Source organism: Nyctibius grandis, chromosome 16 (genome assembly GCF_013368605.1).
Source record: "Nyctibius grandis isolate bNycGra1 chromosome 16, bNycGra1.pri, whole genome shotgun sequence".
Lineage (NCBI taxonomy): Eukaryota > Metazoa > Chordata > Aves > Nyctibiiformes > Nyctibiidae > Nyctibius > Nyctibius grandis.
In genome coordinates, this window is record NC_090673.1 from 5425632 (window position 1) to 5438066 (window position 12435).

Consider the following 12435-nt stretch of genomic DNA (forward strand, 5'->3'; position numbering starts at 1 on the left):
GAAGAGCTCCAGTGATGGGATCTGACCATGCACCCTCACCTGGGTGCATGCCGTCATCACACCCAATGGCCCAAACCTGGGGACCCGTGGGCTCAGGTCCTCAGGGCCAGCACCATCGTCCCTCCAGCCAGCACCATGGAGTAGGACTGAAATGGCTCTTTGAGAACAACCTCCACCTGCACCATGGCCACATCCTGCTCTCACTGACCAAGGGACCCGAGGCTGGTGCAGGATTGGACCTTCAGGTGCTGGACATTGGCCCTAAGCCTTGCCACATCCAGACAATCTCACTTCTCTGGTCCAAGGCCATGCAGGGAGGTGCCCAAAGCCCCGGGGAGTCAGGGCTGCTGCTGGAGCATCCCCCTCTACTCCACCCGAACGCTGCAGGAAGCTGCTTTCTTCAGGCACAGCTGATATTTATCCACAAAACACCTTTATTGGGAACAAAACCATAAATAAATAAATGTACACAGAAACCAAGTGGATTAAAAAAAAATTAAAAATTGAACACAAAGCTATTTCAAATTTAATATGTGGTTAATGCCGGGGTGCCCTGCGCCCTCCCCAGCCTGGGGGCTCGCACCCTGCACCCTGGCGGGGCCCTCGCCAGCCGCTGTCACCCCGCTCATCCCCCTCCCTCTACCTGGGGGCTGATCGCGGCCAAGGCCACCCAGAGCCGTGTTTGCTCCGGAGCTGCTGGTGCGAGTTGCGGGGTTGCAACAACACCTGATTGCGAGAGGCTGGCGGGATGTGTTGTCCCCCCCCAGGGCCCTGCTGAATCAGGGGCTGGCCCTGGGGTGAAGGCACCGCAGGCAGGAGCTGCTGGGGGGTAGGGAGAAGCAAGGGGGGGTCCAGGGGGGAGAGGAAAGGTGCACGCTCAGCTCTCCCTGAACCATGTGCCCCCACCGGCACGGTGGTGAGGGACAGGAGGAGACGTGACCCTGCGTCGCCTCCCGTCCCTCGGCTGTGTCAGTAGGGGTATGGCGAGACAGAGATGAGGAGGAGGAAGGTACTGGGTGCCCGCTGCCCGCCTGGGACCAGCGCCTGCACTTTGAGGCGGTGGGTGCCGGGGTCCCGCAGCGGGCGCAGGGTGGAGACGATGCCATGGCCCCGCTCGGTGCGGAGGGCGAAGGGGCTGTGGGGCTCCCGCTCCAGCAGCGTGAAGACGGGGCGGTGGCGGAGGGCAGCAGCCGGGGTGAGGTGCACCACGTCCCGGCCGGCAGCGATGCCAAGGGGCAGGGTGAGCAGCTGGTACCGCAGCGTGGGGGGCCCGGCCAAGCCGCAGTCCGGGGTGCAGGCACCGACACACACCCTGCACGAGAGCCGGGGGGACACGGGACGTGGCAGGGGGGCAGGAGCGGCCAGGATGCCCGGGTCCACGATGCCATGAGAAAGGGCAGGGGACAGGCACCCCCAGACCATGGCAGGACTCACCCAGGGCTGGAGCCTCTCCGGTACCCGGCCGGGCACGGCACGTCCACGCACTGGGCACCTCCGCGGGTGTTGAAGCACATCTGGCTCAAGCCGCACTGCGTCGTGCCCTCTGCGCACTCATCCACATCTGCGGGCAGAGAGGAGACAGGTCTGAGGGTACCTATGTGCCCCGAGCTGAGATGGGGATTCAAACCCCAGGTCCTACATATTTCCCCCCTCCCTGGGGTCTCAGACACGGGGGCAGCGAGAAAAAAGCACCCGGACTGGTTGGGGTGCTGAGCCTGGGAACAACCCTCCCCTGGGTGAAGATGGACTCTGGATTTCTTGCAGCAGGGCTGACACCAGGGCACCATGGGGACCCAGGCCAACCCCGAGGGACACAGGCATCCTGCCAGGGCAGGGGCATCCCCCCGGCACCCCCACACTGACCGTGGCAGGTCTTCCCGTTGGGCAGCAGCTGGTAGCCGGGGGGGCAGAGGCAGCGGTAGCTGCCGGGGCTGTTCCTGCACTCGTGCTGGCACTGCTTCAGCGTCTGGCACTCGTTGAGGTCTGCGGGGCGAGAGGGGTGAAGCCAAGTGGGGAAGCATTGGTCCCCAGTGCCCTGGGGCAGCCTGGCTCTCCCCTCCCCTTCCCAGCACAGCCGAGGCCGAGGAGACCCTGACCCCGCAAACAGGGGTCCAAACAGAACGGGAGACGGGGCAGCAACGGGCACAGGAGCCGCCTTTTGGGCACAAAGCGGCCTCTGAACTCCCTGCAAAGCCCTTCCCGAACATTTCCCCTGCGCACACTCACCGGTGCAGGTGCCGTTCCTCTTGACAAAGCCCGTGGGGCAGGGGGGGCCCCGGGCCCCCAGCCCTGCAGCCTTGGCCACGCGGCGCAGGGCGAGCTGGGTGCGGAAGGACTGTCCCTGCGGGCGGCTGCTCGGCCCCAGCCAGCGCAGGGAGGGGTCCCGGGGGGTGCTGCCCGTTGTGCCCCCTCCATCTTCCCCTGCTCTGCTGCACTCGCCCCCTGGCAGCAGGGTCTTGCCAGGGGGGCACAGGCACTCATAGGAGCCCCGGAGGTTACGGCACTCAAAGGCACACGGTGGGGGAAACTGCAGGCACTCGTTTATGTCTGGTGGAGAAAAGAGCCAGGGAGTTAGAGCTGCATAGGGAAACTGAGGCTGGAGCAGGGCAGGGGGGTGACCATGGCCTGGTGCCCTGTGCCCAAGGACATGTCCCCTCAGACTGCAGCTCCTACCCAAGCACGGCCAGCCAGCGCCCAGCGAGCGGTAGCCGGGAGGGCAGGCGCAGCGGTACGTCCCTGCGGCGTTTAGGCAGAGCTGGTTGTAGCGGCAGGCGTGGGACCCCTCAGTGCATTCATCGACATCTGGGGAGCAGAGCAGGGATGGGGTTGGGGAGGTGGCACCATACAGCAGCTGCCCCTCACCATCCTCATGCCCCCCTTGGGAAGGGCCCGTACCAACGCAGTACAGCTGTTGAGGGCCCAGGATGAATCCTGCTGGGCACTGGTCTCTGTCGGCCCCTGGGAACCAAGCAGAGATGATGAGAAGGGACACGTCACTGCAGGGACGTGACCTTTGCACCCTTGCAGCCACCCAGGACCAACGAGGGATCCCAGGACCAACGAGGGATCCCAGCATCTCTGTCTCCATCCCTGGGAATGCCCTTGTTACCTGCTTCAAGCGATGCGCAGAGCTGGAAGCGGAGCTCCTCCGAGGCTGGATCGTAGGAGGCTTTGATGGCGCTGGCCCGGACGTGCTGCACCCAGGGGGGCTGCGGGCCCGCGGTGGGGTCATACACGATGGTGTGATTGCAGCGGGCACGGGTGATGTGCCCGTCCCGCAGGAAGCTCTGCACCGAGCCCCCTGAGATCTGCCCCGTGCCCGTCTGCACGTAGCGCTCGCTGAAGTCCTGGGGAGAGGCAGGGAGGAGGAATCAGGCCATGGACCCCCCTGGGCTCCCAGCACAGGAGTTACAGCCCTGCAGGGAGGACGGGCAGCGCTGGCACCTGCAGCAGTACCGCGGCCTCGCCGACGCTCTCCGGCACGGAGCCGCGGATCACGCTGTCCAGCAGCAAAGCACCAGCGGCATCCGCGCCCCGGGCGAGGTGGGTGACCCGCAGCAGCTCCCCTGCCAGGGGAGAGCCGTGAGCCGCAGCCCACAGCACCCCCAAACACAGCTCCAGCTCCGGCTGCGAAGCTCAGCCCAGCGATGGGCTGAGCCCCCGGCGACGGTGCGTGGGGGAGATGGAGACTTGAGCCGGGCAGGACCAGGCTCCGCAGCCCCAGTCGCACCTGGGGCTCCTGGTGTCCCTCACCTGTGGCAAACTCCAGCTGGGACTCGTGCCGGAAGGTGCCCCGGGTGAGCAGGAACCCACTCCGGGCCTCCCCACCAGTGTGTGCCAAGGACCAGTAAACGGGGGCGATGATGGCGACCAGCACCCGCATCAGCGGCCCTGGAGGTGGGGGAGAAAGTGTGTCACCACGGAGCCAGCCCCCTCCTAAGGGAGCATCCAGTCCTCCTCGCCCAAGGGGCACAGCACAGATGTCATGTGCTGCTTTTAGGGGTGAGGGGGGAATCTTTTCCCCAAGATTTTCACCTGATGCAGACCAAAATCCTCCCTGGGGTGAGGGTGGGGGTGACCACTTACCAACGGCCGGTGGGATGCTGCTGATGCTGCTCCGGATGGCGGCAGTGCCGGAGGGCGGGTCATCCAGCACGCTGGCATCAAGGGTGGCAACACCGAGCTCATGGGCGTTGATGACACCGACCAGGCTGCCCCGCACCTGGTGAGGCTCCCCTGGGGCGAAAGGGACAGGGGCAGCGGCTTTGGGGCTGCTCTCCTGTGGCAGAGCAGGGTGCTTCCCTGTCTCCCTTCCCAATAATTTGTGTGTCAAGAAAACCTCGTTTTCTGGAGGTGAAGGCAGCCAGAGCAACGCGGGCAGCGCCCCTGCCTGGCTGCGCAGTCCCCAAAGACCCCGCGGGCGCGGGCAGCGTGGTGCCACGTTGACAGGGGATGCTGCAAGCGTGGCTCTGTGCCTTTTGCTCATTAACTAAAAGCCCCCAAACCCTGCTCCGTATCAACCCCCACGTTCCTGGCCCCAGCCCCAAGGTTTTATTTGCCTCTCCTCCGGCGTGCCTGGCAGCAGGAGCCAGCAGCTGTGCAGAGGGCACGCAGGGCACCCGGCGCTTCCTCCTCGCTGCCAGCCAGCCCGGCCCGCTGCTCCCCAGGAGGATGTGCCTGTGCGTTAAACAGAGCCCCTGGGAGACGGGAATTGAATCACGGGCAGCAAATGCAGGAAGGCTGGGGAGAGGCGAGCTGGGACACGCGGCGGCTGCTCGGGTAAGGCTGACCTTCAGATGAGCAGCAGAAGAGACAGGAGAGGGCAAACTAGGGTATGAATCAAGTGGTTTAGAGCAAGCAGGGAAAGGCAACGTCCCTCCAAACCACTGTGGAGGAGATCTCACCCCAGGGTGTAAAGGTGCTGCGGGCAGCCCCAGCCCCCCGCGCCAGCCAGAAGCCCCCCAAGCCCCAGAGCAGACACCCACCTTGGACAGCCAGGGAGGCGTGGGCGATGGCGGAGCCCAGGGCGTTGCGAGCCAGGCAGGAGTAATTGCCGGCGTCGTGGTGGGTGGCGGCGGGCAGGAGCAGTGTGGCGTTGGGCAGGACGCGGGCACCCTCGGGCAGCGGCTCCCCGTCCCGCCACCACTGCATGGAGGGGGTGGGCTCCCCCGACACGGCACAGTGCAGCAGCACCCGCTGCCCGGTGCCCACCACCACCGCTCCTGGCATCACCGCCACCGCGGGGGCACCTGGGCAGGGAGAGGGATACGGGCAGTGCCGTAGCACCCCGGTGCTGTTGGGGCCATTCCCCAGGGGTCAGGGGGAGTCCGAGGGGGGTGACGTGATTTGCAGTCCCTCAAAAGGGGAGGGCAAAGAGTGGCAGCACTCACTCTGCAGCGCCAGGGTGACAACCTTCACCGCCGTGCCCGCATCATTCTCTGCCACGCACCGGTAGTGCCCTGTGTCAGCGCTCTGGTGGCACCAAAGACATTAGCACCATGCTTCACTTCGCCATAAAATCTTCCCAAAACATGTCAGCAACCCCGCAGACCCCACTCACCCCCACAGCGTGGATGGCCAGGGAGCCGTTCTGCAGCAGACGCAGGCGCCTGCCGGCCGCCACTGGCACCCCTTCTTTGCTCCAGCGGATGAGGGGCGCAGGGTGGCCCTGGGCGTCACAGTCGAGGAGGGCATCACCCCCGGGGGGCTCCACCTGGTAGGTGCTGGGGTCCCCCCCTATGACGGGTGGCTCTGGGAAAGGGAGAGGAGTGGCAGAGGAGGAGGAGGGCTGAATGGGCACCCTGGTTTCCCCACTAGCACCTACCTCTGACAGAGACAAAGGCGGTGGCCCTGATGGCACCGGCGCTGTTCTCGGCATGGCAGACGTAGGTCCCGCTGTCGGCACGGGTGGCTGCCTCCCGCCACAGGGTGCTCTGGCCGCTCTGCCCCGACACACCATCTGCAGGGTGCAAACCCCCAGAAAGTGTGGTTAGGGACCAGCTGGTTGTAACCCCACACATCCGGACATGCCGGCACCCCAAGGACCCCAAAAGCTGGAACAAGGACTGGGATGGCACCAGAATCACGTCCTCCCCCCAAGCTCGGCATCCTTTACCCCCTGCCCACGCACCGGTGACGAGCTGCCCGTTGGCTGTCCAGGAGATGCGGGGCTGGGGGCTGCCCGCAGCGGCACACACCAGCTCCACCCTCTCGCCCCAGCTCAGGGTGACGTCTCTGGGCAGGTGGGTGAAGGTGGGCAGGGTGTGGACGGAGAGGGCGAGCCGGCGGACAGCCCTCCCAGCCGAGTTCACCGCGGTGCAGGAATAGCTCCCGGCGTCCCCTTCCTGCACAGGGAAAGGGGAGGATGTGAGGGGGTCAGCTTGGGTCTGGGGTCCGGCCACAGCCCTGGCTCGCTGGGCTGCATCTCTGCTGGCTGTTGTGCACCCAAAAAGCCACAGCTCAGCCACGGCCACTTTTTCCAGCCTGCCCTGACCAGCCAGCCTGTTGCAAAGGACTGAACAAGGCTCTCCCTCTGCCAGACATTTTTGAAATCAGCCAGGACGCGGCTTGGCTAAGTGACACCTCATCCTACTAGCCCCAGCCCAGGGACACGGCAGGGCACAGAACAACCTGGCGTTTCTGTTCAGCAGCAACACTTGTTTCCCAGCTCTCTGGCCTTACAGCTAGATCAGCTGGAGCAGGGGACAGTGCTCACCTGGACATCCCGCAGCAGCAGGTCCCCAGAGGGCAGGACGGTGGCCTTCCCCCCGCCGCCCCGCACCGGGGCTCCCTCCCGGCTCCAGGACACGCGAGGCTCGGGGACGCCATGGGTGGCACAGGGCAGCAGCACCTCCAGCCCCTCCAGGACAGCCAGCTCTGCTGGGCTGGCGGCGATGACAGGGGGCACTGGATGGGGCAGGAGGTCAGGGACTGGCCCGCACCTCAACAGCCACGTTTCACAGCGAGGTGCTGGGGAAGGAGCCGAGCAGCGGAGCGGGCGAGCGCTGGGGCCCTGGTCCTGCCCTACCTTGCACGATCAGCCTAGTCCTCCCCGCAGCGGTGCCCGAGGGGTTGCGAGCCACGCACAGGTAGGTGCCCGCATCCCCTGGGGAGGCTCGGAGGAGGTGCAGCTGCCCGTCGGGAAGCACCTTCAGCCCAGGCCCTACAGGGATGGGCAGGAATGAAGGGCAGGATGGGGCACGGATGGATGGCATGCGGGGGCTGCTTCGCCTGCAGAAGTGTCTCTTCCTGGGGAGTCCCCGGGGAACGGCTCCAGCAGCCGCTGCACCCACCTTGGTTGGCAGCCGGGGAGCCAGGAGGACACATCCATGGTGCCACCCAGCACCTTGCTGGGATGCCTACCACCCCCAGGACACTCAAATCTCCCCCCCAGGCGAAGGCTGGCAGGCAGCGTGGGTTCTGCCAGCCCCCAGCGGGTTCCCACTCACCTCCATCAATGCCGACACCGTCCTTCTGCCAGGTGAGCTCCGGCCGGGGCACTCCGGTTGCCTCGCAGGACAGCACCACGCTGGCATTGACCATCACCATCACCATGCCGGGCAGGGGCTTCAAGGCGGGGGGCTCTGCGGGTGGCAGGGAAGCACTGCCCACCAGGACTCCCCCAAGGTGGGCCAAGGCACAGGGAGCAGGACCGCCGGGAGCCAGGCGTACCGTGCACCGCGAGCCGGAGGTGTTTTCGGGCCGTGCCAGCAGCGCTCCTCGCCGTGCAGGTGTAGTGACCGGCATGGGCAGGCAGCACCCGCCGGATCTCCAGGGCCCCTGGGAAGAGAGCGGGCAGGGGGGAGGCGGCGGGAGGGCTGGGGGGGACCCCCCGCCCCACTGGGGCTCCTATGCTGCCCCGTGCCCATACCTGTGGGCAGGACGCGGTAGCCCCCTCCTCGGCTGCCCAGCTGAGCCACCTCCTTGCTCCATGACACCGTGGGTGGGGGCACGCCGGAGGCGTAGCAGGTGAGGACCGCGGGGGACAGCCGGGTGACAACCACATCCGTAAGGTCATCAGCAATAGTGGGAGGCACTGGAGAAGGGAGGGAGGGAGGTGAGCAGGGCTGTGTGGAAATGATGAAGAGGATCCCATCCCCATACACATAGGCACAGATATTTCTATTTCCCCTCTTGCCAAGTCCTCTAGAGGGGACCCAACCCCATGGAGGGCTGGTGCACACCCACATCACACCCGAGGTGGTGACTGACCCCAGGAAAGCCGCTCGCAGCAAGACCCACAGCCCCCAGGAACTCACCGTGGACGGACACAAAGAAGACCTTATGTGCCTCCCCGGCAGCGTTGGTGGCGATGCACTCAAACCACCCCTCATCCCTGGGACCGGGGCTGGTGATGAGCAGCGACCCCGAGGACTGCAAGCTGTACGGGCAGAGCATGTGTCAGGGTCAGCCCTTGCCCCGTGGGGAGCAGCAAGAGGGGGCAAACCCCACCTTAGGGCAGGACCCTTCAGGGGCGAGGTGGCAGGTGCTGCGGGTACCTGTAGGCGCCAGGCGGGAGGTGCAGGTTCAAGGGGTGACCGTCCTTCTCCCACCTGACTTGGGGCTCGGGGGATCCCCAGGCATCGCAGCCCAGCGTGGCTGGCTGCTGAGCCAGCACGGTGAGGTTGGAGGGTGAGAGGGCGATGGCAGGAGGGACTGCGGAAGGGCACGGCAGCGGTGAGCAGAGGACGGCAGCACATCGCTGCACCAATGAGAGCAGCCCAGCAGCAGGGGGTGAGCCCAGGAGGGATCCGGCAGGCTCTTCCCCTTACCCAGGACGTGGAGGTCCAGGCCTCGGCGGTCAGAGCCGGCGGGGCTCGATGCCATGCAGAGGTAGTAGCCCGAATCCTGGACCTGAACGGGGTCGATTTGCAGGGACCCGCCTGGCAGGAGCTGCAGCCTGGGGAGGGAGAGCAGGGGAGCCCGTGGGGACTCTGCACGGGCTGCAACGCATGGGGACACGGGGCTGGGAAGGTGGCATGTGCCATTGCAACCATAGGTGCCACGTGTCTGCTGAGCTGGCGTGGGGACAGAGCACAGCCCTTCACGGGGAGACAGGGCTGTGTCTGCTCCAGGCACCCCAAAACACCTACTGAGGTGGAGGGTGGTAGGACCCCAAAGCCAGCTCTTGGTGCCACCAACCCGCAGAACCTCATACCTGTTGCTCCCACGGAGAGGCAGGAGCCGGCCGTCCTTCTGCCACGTCACCCGGGGCACGGGCCAGCCCTCGGCCTGGCACGGCAGCACCACGGAGCCATTCAGCAGCACCCTCTCCTCCTCGGTGCCCGGCTGGATCTCCGGGGCCACTGCAGCAGCGCCCAGCCGGCACCGCGGGAAGGCAGAGACAGGGCTCAGGGGATGGAGAAGGTCAGCCCAGAGCAGCACTGGGCCTTGGGGACCATCCATCTCCCCCTTCCCATTACCCTAACCTTAGGACACCCCATAATATTACACATCCCTGAACTAACAGGGACGGAGCTGCCAGCAAAGCCCTGTAGCAAGGCATCGCGGCTCACCAAGAACCTCCACATGGACCCGCGGGCTGGTGTCCCCCGGCGTGTCGGTGGCCCTGCAGCCGTACTCCCCGCCGTCCGCCGCCCCCACGGCCCGGATCTGCAGGAAGCGTCCCCCGGCCAGGACCCGCCTACGGGCATCCTCCTGCCACCCCCGGGACCCCCCGTCAGCAGCTCTCCTCGCATCTCCCCGCCACAAGCCCGACAGGGCTGGGGAAGGCGCACCCCAGCCCCTGCACCACCCCAGGTCCCACCGCACGCACCCGCAGCAGGGAGCCCTCCCGGTGCCACTCGATGTGGGGGGGTGGCACAGCATCCTCAGGACACTCCAGGATGAGCTGCCCCCCCGCCACAGCAGTGATGCTGTGGGTCTCTCCAACGCTCGCGATGCTGAGAGGTGCTGTAGGACACGTGTCAGGCACGTCAGGGGGTGCCACGTGGGGTGGGCACCGCCGTGCCTGTCCCCATAAGTCACACACAGCCCCCCTGCTCCGCAGGACCACCACACTGTGCTCCAGATCCCACCCAACGGAGGCCTGACAGCCCCAACCGCTCTTCCCCTCCACCCCACAGCGATCCCAGGGGATGCTCCAGCTCCCTGGTCCCCCAGAGCTCTGACCACCCCAGAACACCCTGCTAGCACCCTCCTCGCTGCACCGCTGGGGCCACGTTACCTTGGATGCTGACATGGAAGCTCCTGCTGTCCTCCCCGGCAGGGCTAGCAGCCAGGCAGGTGTACAAGCCAGCATCAGCCACCTGTGCAGAGCCAGGAGGGAAAAATTGAGGCACAAAAAGAAAACACACATGAGGAGAAGAAAGAGGAGCCCCTACCTTTGTGCTCTCGATGTGGAGGGTGCTCTCATTCCCCGACATGAGCCAGGGCCCCGCCAGCAGCTGCCCATCCTTCTCCCAGGTTACAGTGGGCATGGGAACACCTGTCACCACACACGTCAGCTCCAGCGGGGTGCCGGCGGCGATGGACATCTCAGTGGGATGGGGCGCAGCCTCGACGCGGGGCGGCTCTGCAAGGCACACGGCGAGGTGGGAGGCTCATCCCCTCGGTGCTCCCAAAAATTTGGCTGGCTGTCTCTCCCGAATCCCCGGGGGCAGACACGCACCCATCACCAGGAGGTGAAAGGCTTTGGTGGCATCCCCCACCTCGTTGGCCACCAGGCAGGAGTACACCCCTGCATCGGCTGGCCCCACGGCCACCAGGCTCAGCCGCGGGCCACCTGGCACACGGTTGCTCTGCCATGCCAGGGGCTCGCCGTCCTTCAGCCAGGTCACCGCCGGTGCTGGGGACCCGGTGGCTTCGCAGGTGAAGGTGACATCAGAGCCCTCAGCCACCACCTGCTCCTCACTGCTCGCTGGGCTCTCCAGGATGGGGGGCACTGTGGAGGGAACAGTCCCCGTTAGCGAAGCTGTGGGAGCAAAGCCAGGTCCCCAGGCACTGGGGATGGGTTCGGCAATTCCCTGGTGTCCTGCAAGCACCCAGAGGTGGCTCAGCCTCCCCACAGGGTGCTCTGAGACTGCATTCAGGCTGGTCCTGCCTTGCTCCATCCTCCCTGAGCCCACCCCGGCAGCCAAGGGCCGGCTCAGGACCCTGCTTACAAACAGAGCTGCAAAGCCCAATGCGTGCTTTGCCAGCAAAATTGGTGCTTGGGTGCCCCCTGCTCTTCTCTCCCCAAACCCCCGGCTGCCCCGTACCCCGTATCTGCAGGACGAAGCTGCGGTCGGCCACCCCTGCCTGGCTGGAGGCGATGCAGGTGTAGAGCCCGGCGTCAGAGACCTGTGCCTGGGAGATCCTACGCCATGGAGCGGGCCACGGGGAAAGGGAGGAGACATCAGCTCTGGGTTCCCCCCTGCCCCCAAGGTCTCCACGCTGACATACAGCCACCTTCGGGGTGCAGCTGTGGCCATCCTGGCACAACAAACCTGGGCACCAGCCCCAAAGCCTGCGGCCAAGCATCGCTCTGGGGTCTCGTCTTACCGGAGGACGTGCCCGGCTGAGAACAGGGTGACACGGGGGGACAAGCGCAGGGGCAGCCCGTCCTTCAGCCAGCTCACGTGCAGCGGAGAGGACCCCTGCACCCGGCACTCCAGCGTCACCACCGTGGACAGGATGCCACGGACCACCTCTGAGTCGTCGGCATCTCCCTCGATGGCAGGGGGGACTGGGCGAGGGGACAGAGGGGCTGACGGGGCTGTCGGGGGCGGGTGGCCCTGGTGCTGCCCTGCAGGCCCCAGCCCCGCTCACCCAGCACGCTCAGCGTGTGCAGCCGTGCATCTTCGCCCGCACTGTTTCGGGCCAGGCAGGTGTATGTCCCTGAGTCGTCGGCTTGGAGCCCCTCGAGGAGCAGGGAGCCGCCGTCCAGGGACATCCTGCACGGGGAGGACAGTGCAGTGACCCGTGTGTTCATCCCTAACGTGCTCATGGAGCAGAGATGCTCTATGCTTGGTTGCAACCCAGCCTGCAGGTTTTGGGGTGCACTGCAAGGCCAGCACAGGAGCTGGGACCCTGCCAGGGTGACAGTGACCATGCTGGGGCTGCAGCACCATCCAGCACATCAGGGCTTAACCTGGGATGGTGCTTCTCGACAACCAGCGGGGATCTGCTCATCCCAGCCCAGGCAGGGAGACAGGGGATAAGCAGCAGAGCTCAGCCCGCCTTGCACGGCTCTTTTACACATGGGGAAACTGAGGCACAGACAGGGCTGGGCCATTGCTAGCCCGTGGGCTGGTGCCCCCCACCCCAGACTCACCGGGCACCTGAAGGGGGCTGCAGCCCCAGAGGCTGCCCGTCCTTCAGCCAGGAGATCCGTGGCGTGGGCTGCCCCTCTGCCCGGCACTCCAGCCTCACCCCTCTGCCCTCCAACACGCTGTGCTCGCTGGGGATCCCCGCGCTGGTGATCCGGGGTGCCAC

General features: G+C 66.0%; 1 protein-coding gene across 1 annotated transcript in view; it reads right to left on the bottom strand.

The window, feature by feature from the left end:
* Positions 1-470: 470 nt before the first annotated feature.
* Positions 471-12435, bottom strand: part of HMCN2 (hemicentin 2) — a 36223-nt gene continuing 24258 nt past the window's right edge. Inside the window, exons 51-83 of the mRNA XM_068413685.1 lie at positions 12275-12434; positions 11770-11894; positions 11503-11686; positions 11220-11317; positions 10631-10903; positions 10344-10534; positions 10187-10268; positions 9776-9912; positions 9516-9657; positions 9158-9305; positions 8772-8899; positions 8499-8655; positions 8259-8380; positions 7871-8035; positions 7672-7779; positions 7449-7583; positions 7028-7162; positions 6716-6906; positions 6131-6344; positions 5825-5959; positions 5561-5751; positions 5391-5472; positions 4986-5249; positions 4087-4236; positions 3754-3891; positions 3445-3566; positions 3110-3347; positions 2896-2958; positions 2674-2802; positions 2227-2547; positions 1864-1983; positions 1435-1561; positions 471-1312 (exon numbers count right to left, since the gene is read on the bottom strand). Coding sequence (XP_068269786.1) covers positions 970-1312; positions 1435-1561; positions 1864-1983; positions 2227-2547; positions 2674-2802; positions 2896-2958; positions 3110-3347; positions 3445-3566; positions 3754-3891; positions 4087-4236; positions 4986-5249; positions 5391-5472; positions 5561-5751; positions 5825-5959; positions 6131-6344; positions 6716-6906; positions 7028-7162; positions 7449-7583; positions 7672-7779; positions 7871-8035; positions 8259-8380; positions 8499-8655; positions 8772-8899; positions 9158-9305; positions 9516-9657; positions 9776-9912; positions 10187-10268; positions 10344-10534; positions 10631-10903; positions 11220-11317; positions 11503-11686; positions 11770-11894; positions 12275-12434 — 5318 coding nt within the window. The 3' untranslated portion in view covers positions 471-969. The remainder of the gene's footprint in view (positions 1313-1434; positions 1562-1863; positions 1984-2226; positions 2548-2673; positions 2803-2895; positions 2959-3109; positions 3348-3444; positions 3567-3753; positions 3892-4086; positions 4237-4985; positions 5250-5390; positions 5473-5560; positions 5752-5824; positions 5960-6130; positions 6345-6715; positions 6907-7027; positions 7163-7448; positions 7584-7671; positions 7780-7870; positions 8036-8258; positions 8381-8498; positions 8656-8771; positions 8900-9157; positions 9306-9515; positions 9658-9775; positions 9913-10186; positions 10269-10343; positions 10535-10630; positions 10904-11219; positions 11318-11502; positions 11687-11769; positions 11895-12274; position 12435) is intronic.